At 47.4% G+C, this 12,744-nt stretch overlaps 1 protein-coding gene across 1 annotated transcript in view; it reads left to right on the top strand.

Moving 5' to 3' along the window:
* The first annotated feature begins 14 nt into the window (after positions 1-14).
* The window catches only part of NCAPD3 (non-SMC condensin II complex subunit D3), a 30,952-nt gene continuing 18,222 nt past the window's right edge, over positions 15-12,744 (top strand). Inside the window, exons 1-15 of the mRNA XM_041480558.1 lie at positions 15-130; positions 703-857; positions 1,431-1,593; positions 2,980-3,155; positions 3,244-3,417; positions 3,920-3,981; positions 4,241-4,328; positions 5,611-5,744; positions 6,431-6,503; positions 6,786-6,908; positions 7,052-7,304; positions 7,831-7,893; positions 8,071-8,154; positions 10,936-11,009; positions 12,420-12,554. Of these exons, the coding sequence (XP_041336492.1) occupies positions 70-130; positions 703-857; positions 1,431-1,593; positions 2,980-3,155; positions 3,244-3,417; positions 3,920-3,981; positions 4,241-4,328; positions 5,611-5,744; positions 6,431-6,503; positions 6,786-6,908; positions 7,052-7,304; positions 7,831-7,893; positions 8,071-8,154; positions 10,936-11,009; positions 12,420-12,554 (1,818 nt within the window). The 5' untranslated portion in view covers positions 15-69. The remainder of the gene's footprint in view (positions 131-702; positions 858-1,430; positions 1,594-2,979; positions 3,156-3,243; positions 3,418-3,919; positions 3,982-4,240; positions 4,329-5,610; positions 5,745-6,430; positions 6,504-6,785; positions 6,909-7,051; positions 7,305-7,830; positions 7,894-8,070; positions 8,155-10,935; positions 11,010-12,419; positions 12,555-12,744) is intronic.

Genomic DNA, 12,744 nt, shown 5'->3' with positions numbered 1-12,744 from the left:
CGATTGGCCCGCGCCGCCCCGCGCCCGCCATTGGCGCGTTCGAAGTCGGGCGGCGGCGGCGGCAGCGCCATGGCGGCGGAGCGGCTGCGGAGCGCGCTCGGCGGGTGGCGGCTGCCGGAGCTGGCCGCAGGTGCGGAGCGGGAGCGTGGTCGTGGTCAGGATCGGGAGCGGGGTGTTAGGATCGGGGCCGGGGCCGATTTGCCGACCTCTTTTCCTGTGTTGGTGGCTGTGTCTCTCGGTGTCTCTGTTTCCCGGTCCCGCTCTCTGTCCCACTCTCGCTGTCTCTGGCCCCGCCCTGGTCGCTGTCCCGGTCTCTGTCTCTCTCCCGTTCTGTCTCGGTACGGTCTCTGTCCCCCTCCCGGTCCTGCCTCGGTCCGGGTCTCTGTCCCGGTCCCAGTCTTGGTGTCAGTCTGTGTCCCGGTCTGTCTGTCCCGGTGCCGGTCTCTGTCTCTCTCCGCTCTCTCTCTCTCTCTGTCCCGGTACCGGTGTCAGTCCCGGTCCCGGTGGCTCTGCCCCGGTCACCGGGGTGCGGTGACCCCAGGCGTTGGGAGGCTCCTGGCACTGTCACCCGCTGCCCTTGGCGCGCCCGTGTCCCGCCGGATTTGGGCAGCCCGTGTTTATTTTGGAGCCTTTTTTTGGGGTGAAACGCGTGATTCGGAGAAATCCACCCTGGCGCTTATAAACACTTTTTATTTCTCTCAGTGTGGGTGGACACGGTGTGGGATCTGGATTTCACGGAGACCGAGCCTCTGGATGCCTGGATAGCGGAGGAGATCACGGCCGATGGGCTCGACACCTTCACCGGGCTGTACCGCGCTCTGGCGCCCTTCGCTGCCGGGGACCAGGGGAGCAGAGAGGTGACATCGCCTGAGCACAGCCAGCCACTCTCACTTTCTCTTTTTCACATCTGCCTTGCCTTGAAATTCACAATATATTCAAAAACTGTGCAAACAATTCTTGCTCTGTGTGCTGGAATGCTTCCAAAGGAAGCTATTCCCAAATATTAGTAGTAGGACTTAGCATAATATTAAGTAAATGTAGTGTTATTAAAGTTATTATAAAGTTATTATATTATAGTTATATATCTATAATATAACTATATACATTATATATATACACATATTATATATAATATTATAGTTGTATTTTATGTATTATAGTTATTATAAAGCTATTAAGAATCAATATAATTTAGCAATTATTAATTTAATTAGGTGCTATTAATTAATATATTAATAATTATCATACTTATTATATAATAATATAATTATTATACTTATTAAAACACTTTTTAAAGCATATAATACATAGGCAGTTGGTCATGGTGGCACCTGTTAAAAACTGAATAATGGCTGGTTTGGGACATCCATGTTATTATGGGATTATTGACTGTTAATTTGGGATTCCTGACTGTTCCTGTTTTGCCTCAGAACGTCTGGACCTTGTTTGCTGAGAACAGCCTGTCCCACCAGGCCCTGGTGGCCGTGCTGCATCACTTTGTGCATGTGGGCCAGCACAAAAGAGCCAACAGGCAGCAGAGGGTGTTTGCTCTGCACTCAGCTGGGCTCTACCTGCTGCTGCTGGAGATCCCAGGTGAGCCTTGGGATGTGCCTCTTCGTGCCTGGGGACAGCACAGGCCAGGCAGGGTGGGGTTTGTAACAATTCCAGGTGGAACAAGTGGTGGTGTTGGGTTGGTGGCCCTGAAATCCTCAGGGGCTGAGCTGAGTGTGGCGTGAGTGCTGAGCGGTGTCACGGGCTGGTGGCAGCCTGGCCTCGGGTCACAGAGGGGTTTGGTGGCCTTAGTGTGGGTCTGTGTCCTGTGACAAGGTGACAGAGCAGCCTGCACAGAGCTGGAACCACACAGGTCCCTGTGCTTTGACAGTCAAGGCAGGAGCTTATTCCTGCTCTGTAACTGGGGAGCATTTCACTGTGCAGCACATTTGGATGGGTTTGTGTGGAAACCCAGAGCACTGGGAATATTTCTCTGTCTGCTCTGGGGTGCCCTGACCCCCAGGGCAGCACTGACTTTGACCCTCATTCATGGAGAAAGTTTCCTAGACTTCAAGATAGACTGGAATCCACAAAAGTGAGAAATAGATTATAGAGAGTGGTGTAGGTGTATCACTTGGTGAGAAATTGAGGGTTTGGGATTTTGAGTATCTTGTGGATGGAAGCTGGATGGAGGGCACAGGGTGTTGTCCTGGGTTTCTTCTTCATGCTTCTTCTTCTGCTTCATGGGTTTGGGTGGCATTTGGTAATTGAGCAGAAAAATCCACACTGCAGCTCTGTGGGATCAGTTATTGGGTTAAAAGGGAAAATAATCTAGGTGTCAGTTCTTAATTGGATAGTTTAGTCTTAAAAGACCTTGGAACAAGAGATTGTTGGCCATTTTGTGCCTTCTAATGAAAGGCTGCAGAACTCACAGTAGTGAGACTGTTTCACTGATAAGAAATAATAAACACCTACCTCTGAACATGAACTATCATCACAAGTGCCTTCAATCCAGACCCAGAGAAATTGACAACTGGTACCCCCACAGGTTTGTTTGTGCAAACAAAAATAAGGTTTTAGAATAACCAGCAGCTGAGTGTTTCCTGTAGGTTAGTTCACAGCTGGATCCCTTTGTGTTCCAGCACGCCCTGAGGTGCAGCTGGAAGGGTCATTCAGCTGGTGATCCTGCTGGAATGTGTCACTGCTGCTGATGCATCAGCTTGGTGCACTTCAGGCAGCTCTTTACTCTTCTCTTGAACTTTCTTAGGCTCTGGGACACCTGTGGGGGAGATCATAGAACCACAAACTGATTTGGGCTGGGAGGGACCTTAAAGCTCATCTCATTCCATGGGCAGGGACACTTTCCACTTGAGCAGGTTGCTCCAGCCTGGCATTGAACACTTCCAGGAGTGGGACATGATGCCCAGGTGGTTTGATGTTCTCTGTATCTTGTCTGGAAGAGGACTGATGTTTGTCTTTTCTGGGCAGGCAGCATAGCCAACCAGGTGTTCCACCAAGTGATGTTTGATAAATGTCTTCACACCCTGACAAAATGCTGGCCTCAAGAGACGAAGAAAAGGAAAAAGGCACACGCTCAAAGCTCTCAGCCCAATGCCAGAAGGAACAAGAAGAAAGGGAAACTGTGCAGTAATGACAGCTCCAGTGTAAGATTATTTGTGCAATCTCTTCAGATACAAACCCCTAGTAATAAGCAAATTGTTGGCAAGCTGTTTCTCTTTTCTGCCAATATAGATAGAAGAGCTGTTGGAAGAGGAGAAGGAAGAGGATGATGAGAATGTTTACTTCTCAACAGAAGATCTTCTCCAAATCCGCAATGCCATCTTCCTCCTTTTAAAAAACTTCCTGAGGCTTCTGCCCAAGTTCTCCCTAAAAGAAAAGCCTCAGTGCATGCAGAACTGTGTGCAGGTAAGAAAGATCCAGCTTGGTGAGCCTTATGTCCCCTAGCACAGATTTTTGGGGATGCAGAGCACTCCACATGGAGGAGGAGGCAGCCCTGCCTTCCATCACCTGGTCCCTGAGGGGAGCTGGGGAGATGTGGGAGCAGGGTGCCTGCTCTGTCTGCCTCTCATGCTGAACACTTGAAGTGTTTTATTCATGGAATCAGAAGAGTTTGGGTTGGAAGGGACCTTAAATCTCACCTTGTTCCACCCCCTGCTACGGGCAGGGACACCTTCCACTGTCCCAGGCTGCTCCAAGCCCTGTCCAACCTGGCCTTGGGCACTTCCAGGGATGCAGGGGCAGCCACCACTTGTTCCTGGGGAGAGATTCTGTGCTTTGGGCTCTGCTTTTGTTCTGCTTCAAGGGAGGTGTTTGAAAGTTAAACCCAGTGGTGTGACCCCAGACATCCAGAGCCCTGCACGCCCTCCCCTCAGGGGACTGAGCTCAGCTTGGCTCTCTTCCCTTGCAGGTCTTCGTTGAGATGACCAGCTTTGAGCCAGTGCTCCACGAGTTCAAGTTTTCATCAGCCATGTGAGCAAATCGTTCTTGATAATTCTTAGTGTTTTTGTGATGGTTTGAACAAGTAAAACCCTCAGTGCTTGTGTTATTGTCCTGTTTATATAAAAACGAAAGTGACAAATTCACTTATGAAGATAATTGGAACGTGTACCATATGCTAACAGCAAACAGCATGTTGTGAATATTGAATGTTTTGCAGTCAAAGAGCTCTTTTAATAGTCACATTTACTCTGATGAGAGGTGAAGATATATCTTTGCTTTCTTTCCTTAGGGATGTTAATAAAGCCAAGTACATTCCTGAGCTGGCCTATTACGGACTTCACTTACTGTGCTCCCCTCTCCACGGCACAGAAGATAAGGTAAAAGTTAAACAGAATCTTTAACATCCTCACAGCAGCATGGAAAAGGAGTGGTTGCTTCTTTCCTTCTTGGCACGTCATTTTTGCTTGGATGGTTTTTACTTTTCACTTCAGTTTCCCTCTTTGTGCCATCTTTGCTGGGTCAGAGCAAAGATGATTTTTTCCACCCAGTCCCTATTTGTTGCTGCACTCGTGTGCAGTGAATTCCATGCTCTGCTGACTCTTATGGCAAATGAATTGAAAACAAAGATCTGCAGTGGCATTGGGTCTCTGAACCTTAAAGAAGAGAGTTCCAGGTGGCTGCCTTTGCCTGGAATGTTGTGATTCCCTGCTAGATGGAGCTGCAGCACCGCCTGGCAGCGTGTGAGGGGCTGGGCTGTGCAGTGCTCTGTGCGCTCAGTGAGGCTGAGCAGGGCTGGTTCTTGTTCAGAGAACACTCTGGGATCGTGGAGCAGCCAGTTCTGCCAGAAGCTCCCATCTGTGTTTGTTTAAATTGGCAAGCAGAGCAGGGCATCTCCCACTCACCTGAGTGCTGCTGCTCTGCATGGGGCTGCTGAAGGTTGGGTGTGCCCAGGCTGTGTCTGGGAGTCTGTGTGACCCCCTGGGCTGGTTCTGAGCCTGCAGGCTGGGAATCAGCAGCTGTCTGGTCAGGAAAGCCTGGAGTACACACCAGCCTGGTTATTCCTGAGTGCCAGCCCAGCTCTAGCAGCCTGTGTGTTTCTCCCTCCTTGGTTTCTCAGTGGAGCATGAGCTTTTTCAGTGTCCCCACCATATTTGTGGTGACAGCAAGGTGTAGTCACTCCCCTTCCCAGACCTGCCTCATCTTCCCTGCCTCTCCTGCTTGCTCAGGGAATGTCAGGATCATGAGGCAAGCTCTGGTCCCAAAAACGTGGCAAGGGAGGCAACTCCAAGAGTTCAAGTACAAAACACGTGTTTAGCTTAAGACATCTCCTATGCAAATCCCAGTGAGTTTCCTCAAACTCCAAATGTTTCTGGCAAAAAAAAAAAGTCCATAGGGGACTTTGGAGGGGAGACTTTGCCCTGTTTGGAGGGCAGCTGTTCATGCTTTCAGAAAGCCCTTCTGAGACCTTGCTGAGCATGAGAACATCACAGCCAGGAAAGGCAGCGTGTGTATTTAGAAAGCGTAACTCCTAGCACAGAAATTCCAAGAGGACGCTTTCACATGTGCTGCTGTTTGGTTCTAAGCTTGGTTCAGAATTATTTCATGACCCTGGAGTGCCCATCCATGGAAAAGAGCCTGCCAATAACCCCTTCTTTGCAGACCCTTCGGTGCGTGTTCCAGCGCCTGCTCAGTGTCGTTCTGATGGTGGAGAGCAGTGGGGGCTCCCGGCGTGAGGCCCTTCCCATCACATCAGCCGTGACCAGCGCCAGGAACCAGGCTGTGAAATTCATCAGGTGACATCCCGAGCTCTGAGCATGGCTGCTCCTTCCTTCTGGCGTGCCTTTGCTTTGCTGTTGAGGTGATAAAGGGATGAGACAAACTGGCACTGGCTTTGAAGTTGTTTGTGCAAATGAGGCTTAATTAAAATGTCTGGAATGGGAATTTACTGAGCTTGCTGGCAGAGGGGGAGGAAGGTGCTGTGGAAAGGACCCATTTTCTGTATTTTGCTTTGTGTCAGTTTTTCAAGTCTTGTGTTTAACTACAGAGAATTGTGGAGGAAATGAAAGATTAACATGGAGCTTGTTCCTCCACAGTTCTTGCTCTCTCCTGCTTAATGATGTGTTTTGCCTGTGTTTATTCCCCCTGTTGGGATGCTTGTTGTTGGAAGTATAGTTTGTACAGAGATCCCCAGACAACATATAAAAGTAGATTGAGAACAAAGAAGCTTTTCATGTTACTCTTCTACTTGTTAGAAAAGTATGGGAAGAAATTCTTTTGTGCCTGCAAAGCCAGGTTAATGTGGAAAGCGAGGATGGTTCTCTGAGCACAGCCTGCTGCACTCATGATGCCAGAATCATGGCCACTTTTCCTGACTTTTCAAATGCATTCCAAAAGGAATGTCCTTGACTTTTCCTCTGTTATAAACCAGCTTTGTTAAAATCTGCTTCTCTCTCTCTCTCTCCCTCTCTCCCCTGTGCAGTTCTCTGGTCGATGAGCTGAAAGAAGCTGTTTATCCTGTTCTGCGAATCTTGCTCCAACATATCTGTACCAAGGTATGCCAAGCTCTGCTACTTCTGGGGCTGGAGAACTTGTGTGGATACATTGGAACATCATTAATAGCTTAGGAAATCTGTTTTCACAATCTTTTCTAAGGAATGAAAACGTGTGATGGTGAAGTAGTGACTGAGGAAGCTGTGATGATTTTCACTGTTGTTGAATATGAACATATCAGCTTATTAAATTAAAAAAACACTTCTCTTAAGCCCTGAAATGCTTTTCTGGCATTGAGAGCAGAACAGTGGAGTAACACAGGGTACCCTGGCCTTGTCTTTCAGGTGCCAGACAAGGCTGATTATCGCACCTATGCTGCCCAGGCTCTGGTGACCCTGCTGGACAAACTCCCCTGTGCAGAGTTCGCTGAATTCATCGCTTGGCTTTATAAATACTCACTCACCAAAGTAAGTGCATCTCCTTGATGCTTTGGAGATGAAGGGTTCAATCTCAGCACTGAATAGCTCTGTCACTGCTGGTACCCAGAGGCAAGAAAACTCTGTGTTCGCTTCCATTAACAGAGCACCTCGTGTGCTTTTTCTTCCTGCAGGTTTCCTACAGAGTGTTTGCTCTTGATGTAGCCTTGGCTTTGTTGGAGCTGCCAGAGAGGAGCCCAGGCAGCTCCTTGTCCCAGGATCATCAGAGTTTGCTAAAGCACAAGTTTTTAGTGCAGGTCATGGTGTTTGGCCGGTGCTCAGACAAAGCCCCCGTGGTCCGGAGCAAAGCTCTCAGCAGCTTTGCCTGTTGTCTGGAGATGAAAGCTGCTGCCACCTTGGAGAGCATTCAGGACTTACTACAGAGCTGTGAGTATTGTGGGCACATGAGGTAATGAAAATCATTCTTGAACTTTCAAGGGGATAATTGCTGGGAGGTAGGAGTTGTCAGGAACTTAAAAACTGGCACTCGGAGTCCTTACTCCTTACTGTGTCATAATGAGCAGTAATTCATCAGCCTTGTTCCTTATGAAGCCTTATATTTGGAAGGGATTTATTCTCATGTACCAGTTCTAAAGAGATTCCTCTGTGAGGTCCCTTTGAAGGATGTTTACAGACAACCAAAATTGCTCATTGGAAAAAAAAAAAAAAAGCAGTTCATTCTTGCCTGACAGCTGATTAAATCTTGAGTTGCCTTTTGCTTCTGCTAAGTTGTTCTGTTCGTGACTGGCATTCCGAGCTCCCTCAGGTGTGCTGAAGGCCAGATGGCAGGATTCAGAGCCTGCACGCAGCATCCCATGGTTGGATTGCTCGCCCGAAAAGAATCTGGAATGGCAGGATATCCAGAATTAAAATACTTTGTTTGATTTCCTTTTTTATTTCTCTTTTTTGGCAGCCTCTGTCCACACAGCGTTGGAAGCAAACACAAACACTGCCAGTGTGACAGCCAGTACAGAAGGTATAGAGTCATTCTTTTCCAGTAAGTCTTAGGCTTTTCTTGGCATGCCATTTTCTAAAAATACACATATCTGTTAAACCTAGGGCATGCATGAGGCTCTCTGTTTAACCCTGAACCATCTTCTTGCCAGGTGAATATATGCCTTTATTACTCCTCAGCTTTTATCTTTTCTTTCAGCTGTGTCCAACCAACCACTGAGGACCTTACCAACTTTCAGAACTATCGAGCTGACAGACAGCAGTGACACTGCTGGGCCTGATGGTATGTCAGAATTAAAGCAGCCTTTCCAGATAAGCATTCAAAGCCTTAATTGAAATCAGACTTTCTGAAGTGTATTCATTGTCCATTTCTCAAAGGAAGTGGAGAAAGCTGTTACAAAACACTTAGGGGTGATGAAGGGGGTGGAATTGCCAGCCATAAAGAAATACTATTTCCACTCAAGTCTGAAAAATACATTTAGTCCTGAAATGCAGATGTCTGTTGGTTCTAATGTGGTGGTACCACTTGTTGAAAAGCAGGTAATTTATTCTTCCCAAAAGATAATTTATGTGGAATATAACACTTGTAGCTCCATGAATTTCAGGGTAATTAAATCTCTTGCTCCAGTGCACAAAGAACTGATGTATTTTGCTGTGTAAAGCACAGCACCTTTCTGTTCTGTAGGCAAAGATCTGTTTCTCAGCAGCATCAGGTTGAAAGCTGAAAGCAGAGTGTCACACAAAATGTCCTGATGCAGCACGGCAAGCTGCCTCTAATGTGTTGATAGCATGAAATCACCATGCAAGTTGGCTTTTGTGGCTGGGTTGTTCTTCCTTTAAACCTCTCCCTTTCTTTTCCTCTCGTGTGGAAAAGCTTTTCTTCCTAACCTTTCGGCCCCTGCCAGCATCTGCGCTCTCAGTTCTTGCTGTTCACCTCCCTTGAACTGCTGACAGTTCAATTCTCTGCTTGCCTCACATCCTGCAGTGCTGCCTTTGTTCCACGCTGCTCCTCACATGGGATCTCCCTCCCTATCTCCAGGAGCCAGGCTCCAATCTCCCCCCATTGAAAGCTCCCTTTTTCAAACACTCTCTGCTGATAAATTTCCTTAATCTGCTCCCTCAGATAGAAAAGTCCTCCAGGCCACTCAAGGTATTGTGAATTCCCTGTTTAGTTGCAGGCTCCTCGTGCCAGAGGATGCCTGGGATTGTCTCTGATACCCAGCTGAGCACACACTTGGCACTTGGCAAAACAAATTAAGAAAAGCTGGAATGAAAAAAGACTGTCTGGAGCTCCAGAGGATTCTGGAATCCAGGGCTCTCTGAGGCAGTCAAGGTGCATTAGCAAAGCTGTCTGGCCCATGCCTGTGCTTGGCTTGTGCCTGTGCTAATTTTGCTCTCCTCTGAAGACTAAACAGCTCATTTCTTTTAGAAAATAAATAAATCTCAGCCAGGGATAGTCAGTCAGAACATGCTCAAGGGCAGAGATAAGAAGGGTGGGGTAACGTGCAAGGTGAGGTGTGCACTGCAGAATTCCCTCTGCCCACCAGCAGCAAACATTCCCTTCCCTTGAGATTTCATTAGAACTTGGCTTCTTTGGTTGTTTTGTTGTTTGGTTTTCCCCCCCTCTTTTCTACATCAGAAAAATCAATGTCAAAGTGTGATTATTTGGTCACCTTCACAAGACTGGACTATGTTAGTAGCAAAATCTTGCAGTGGGGAGGTTCTGTGCTCTTCCTGTGCAGCTGCTCTTGGGAGGAGGATGGAAACTGCACTTAGCTGCCCACTAAGAAAGCCCAGATCAAAGTCCCTTTGCTTCCTTTTGGTAAAAATGTATTTTTAAGCTAGTTTTGCTTAGTTCCCTGTGACTAATCCTATTTTTAATGGCAACAGGATGGATGTCCATGTGAATCTCTAAGTAACAGATCTCCAAATTTGGCATATCTTTGGGAAATCTGACAAACAGCAATAAATAAAAACCTTAAAAGCCATGATAAAATGCTTGAAGTCCTTATGGCCAGTTAATAGCCTAGTGATTCAAAATGTGAGGAATAATTGATCTGTGTATTCAGTTGTGTGTCATTTAATAACTTCTCGCCTTGATGATGTATTTTTTCCCCGCCAACATGCAGAAATAAGTATGAATATGGCTGTGCAGAGAGAAATTGGAGCCCTGACATGACGTGCAGGGAAGAGAGATGTGTTCTGGTTTCCTTGCAGACTCTGGGGTGGTTCTTTGCAGCTGCCATTCTGCAGCCTCTAGGAATTAACAAATGGAGTAATTTTCCCTCTGTAGCACACAGCAGTTCATACATTAATGCTTGCTGCTGTGTGCAGCTCTGAGGCAAAACTCCCAGGAGGTTGTGGGTGTTCTGAGCTCTGCAGAGCCTCCCCTGGCTCTGTGCTGGCTCCTTTTGTCTGAGCTCTGCCCAGGTAGCTCTTCCCACAGGTACCAGGGTTACCTGAGCCACCGACTGTGCCTGACTCATCTGCTGAGCTCTCAGTCTCTGAAGGTAGCCTGACATCTTTTGTGTAGACAAATGAAGAGGTCAGAAATTACAGATTCACCTTTTTTTTAATTTTTCTTTTGCTGTGTGTCTGAAGTAATTTGTTCCATCATTTTCTTTTGTGATGTATGAAGATGAGTTTTCAAATGAAAGAAGTGGGGGAATTGTTTGGGTTTTTTTTTTTCCTTCTGGCTTATGCCTCATTCTGGATTGCTCTGGGTGATTTTAATTGTTCAGTCCTTCTCAAAGTTTTGGGAAGCCATTTGAGTTTGTTTTTGCACTGAGTTTGTGCTGCTTTAGGGTGGGCAGGCCCTGGCACAGGGTGCCCAGTGCAGCTGTGGCTGCCCCTGGATCCCTGGCAGTGCCCAAGGCCAGGCTGGATGGGGCTTGGAAGCCACCTGGGACAGTGGAAGGTGTCCCTGCCCATGGCAGGGGGTGGAACAAGATGAGCTTTAAGGTCCCTTCCACCCAAACCATGCTGGGGTTGTGTGCTTCCAGCCGGTGCTGTGGTTAATTCCTTCTTCGTGGGGGTAATTCCTTTTTATCCTCATTTTGGACAGAAAAAGAAGTCATGGCCATGCTGAGAGTGAGAGCTGGAGATGAGAAAACCAACGTGAGGAAATCTGCCCTGCAGGTAGGGTGGGGTTTGCATCCTTCCCTGCTCTCAGTGACTACCCAAAATTGTTAAATAATTAATTAGGCCACAGCTTTGCTGCAAACTCTGTCACTTTGCCCACTTGTAGCTTCCTGCTCTCCCTGCAGAGTGCCTTAAAGGCATTTAGGATCTTGTTTACTAGCTCCTGATAAGTAAATAATGCAGGCATAATGATGGAAATTTCTCTAGTACCCTTGCTGGCATTCTGTTATTCCGTCATTTGCAAGGAGAGGCTCTTGTCAAATGTCAATAGGCATTTCAATTAAGAGACTTCCTCATAAACTGAAGCATATTAGCTGCTTAGTTTGTTTTGACCTTGTTAGCAAAGGGATTAGGTTATATCCAGCCTCTTTTTGAGCTCTGTGCTGCTTTCCTTGCTGCTCATTTCTTTAATGAAGTCATTACCTTTTAAAGAGAGATGCTTCAATGGAAATTTCCTTGTTTTAAAAAAGAGGTGTCTGCTGCTGACTGCCTTCCTCTGTTAGTCCTCTTCACCCCAGCTCTTCCCCCTCAATTCACACACTGATTTGAGCTTCCCAGTTAGGGCTTTGCAATTCATATTTTAATGCTTTCTGATTAAGAATAAAAATAAATCCCTCTTCCTTATTATGAAGTAAAAACAGTGTCTCATACAAGAGGCACGTTGCTTTCAAGGGGAAATTGTGACACTCTCCCTCTCCAGCTGCTGTTCCAGAGCAGCAGTGACTGGAATGATGTTTTCTGATTCATTTTCCATCTCTGGTTGTGCCCAGCACTCATGAATCGTTAATGTGCTGCTTCACTCTGGGTGTGATGAATCCCTGGCTGCTGTTGGCAGGGGATAAATTGTCTTTTTCCTTTGCCACCCAGTGCCCCTGGCGTGCCCAGCCCAGCTGAACCTAAATGATGGGTCAACCATTACTGAAGTCCAAAATGGAAAGGGATTTGGGGACAAAGAAGGAAGTTCATGGCAACTGCATTCTAGTGAAACAGGAACTTCTAAGCCTAAATAGGACAGCGGGGGTCTAGGTAGGATCAGTTGGGTTTGGACTCCCAATATTGCCCTCCTTGCAATTGTTCCAAATATCAAGGCAAGTGCAATGAGATGCCTGTCATGTTCAGTAATTCTGTCTGGTTAAAGTGTTCCTACTGTAATTAATGAAAATATTTTGAAGGCTGCAAAGCGGTGGGGAGGGACAAGGGTTTTTTTGACCACCAGTTTTTAAGCTGCCCCTGACAAAATTCCACAAGTGGAGCACACGTGGTTTGTGATTATCAGTGAAAATGGCAACACCAGAATGGAACTCGAACCCCTTTTTACTGAGCTCTGCTCCAAATCCAACCAACCACCTTGCAGACGCCTCTGTGGGAGCTTTGAAATGCACCTGAGTGCTGCTGTTTGCCTGGCAGGTGTTTGTGAGCCTCCTGAAGCAGGGCATGGTGCCCTGCACGGCCGAGGAGCTGGGCGTGCTGCGCGAGCGCTGCCGGGACCCCGCCGTGTCCGTGCGGAAGCAGGCGCTGCACTCCATCACCGAGCTGCTCCAGGTGAGCCTGCCCAGAGCTCAGTCCGGGCAAGACGGGCGTGGTTAAATGGGTGTTTGTGTTGTGTCTTGGTTTGGAAAGACGGGTGCCTGCTGAGGAAGGCAGGAGTAAAGAGAGAGAGGGGGTAGGGGGAAAAGGAAGGAGCCCTTTGGAGACAAAGATCGAATTCTCATAGAGGTGTGATCAGTGCTTG

This window comes from Pyrgilauda ruficollis, unplaced genomic scaffold, assembly GCF_017590135.1.
Source record: "Pyrgilauda ruficollis isolate IOZ18807 unplaced genomic scaffold, ASM1759013v1 scaffold52, whole genome shotgun sequence".
Lineage (NCBI taxonomy): Eukaryota > Metazoa > Chordata > Aves > Passeriformes > Passeridae > Pyrgilauda > Pyrgilauda ruficollis.
This window is presented reverse-complemented; position numbering and strand designations above follow the sequence as displayed.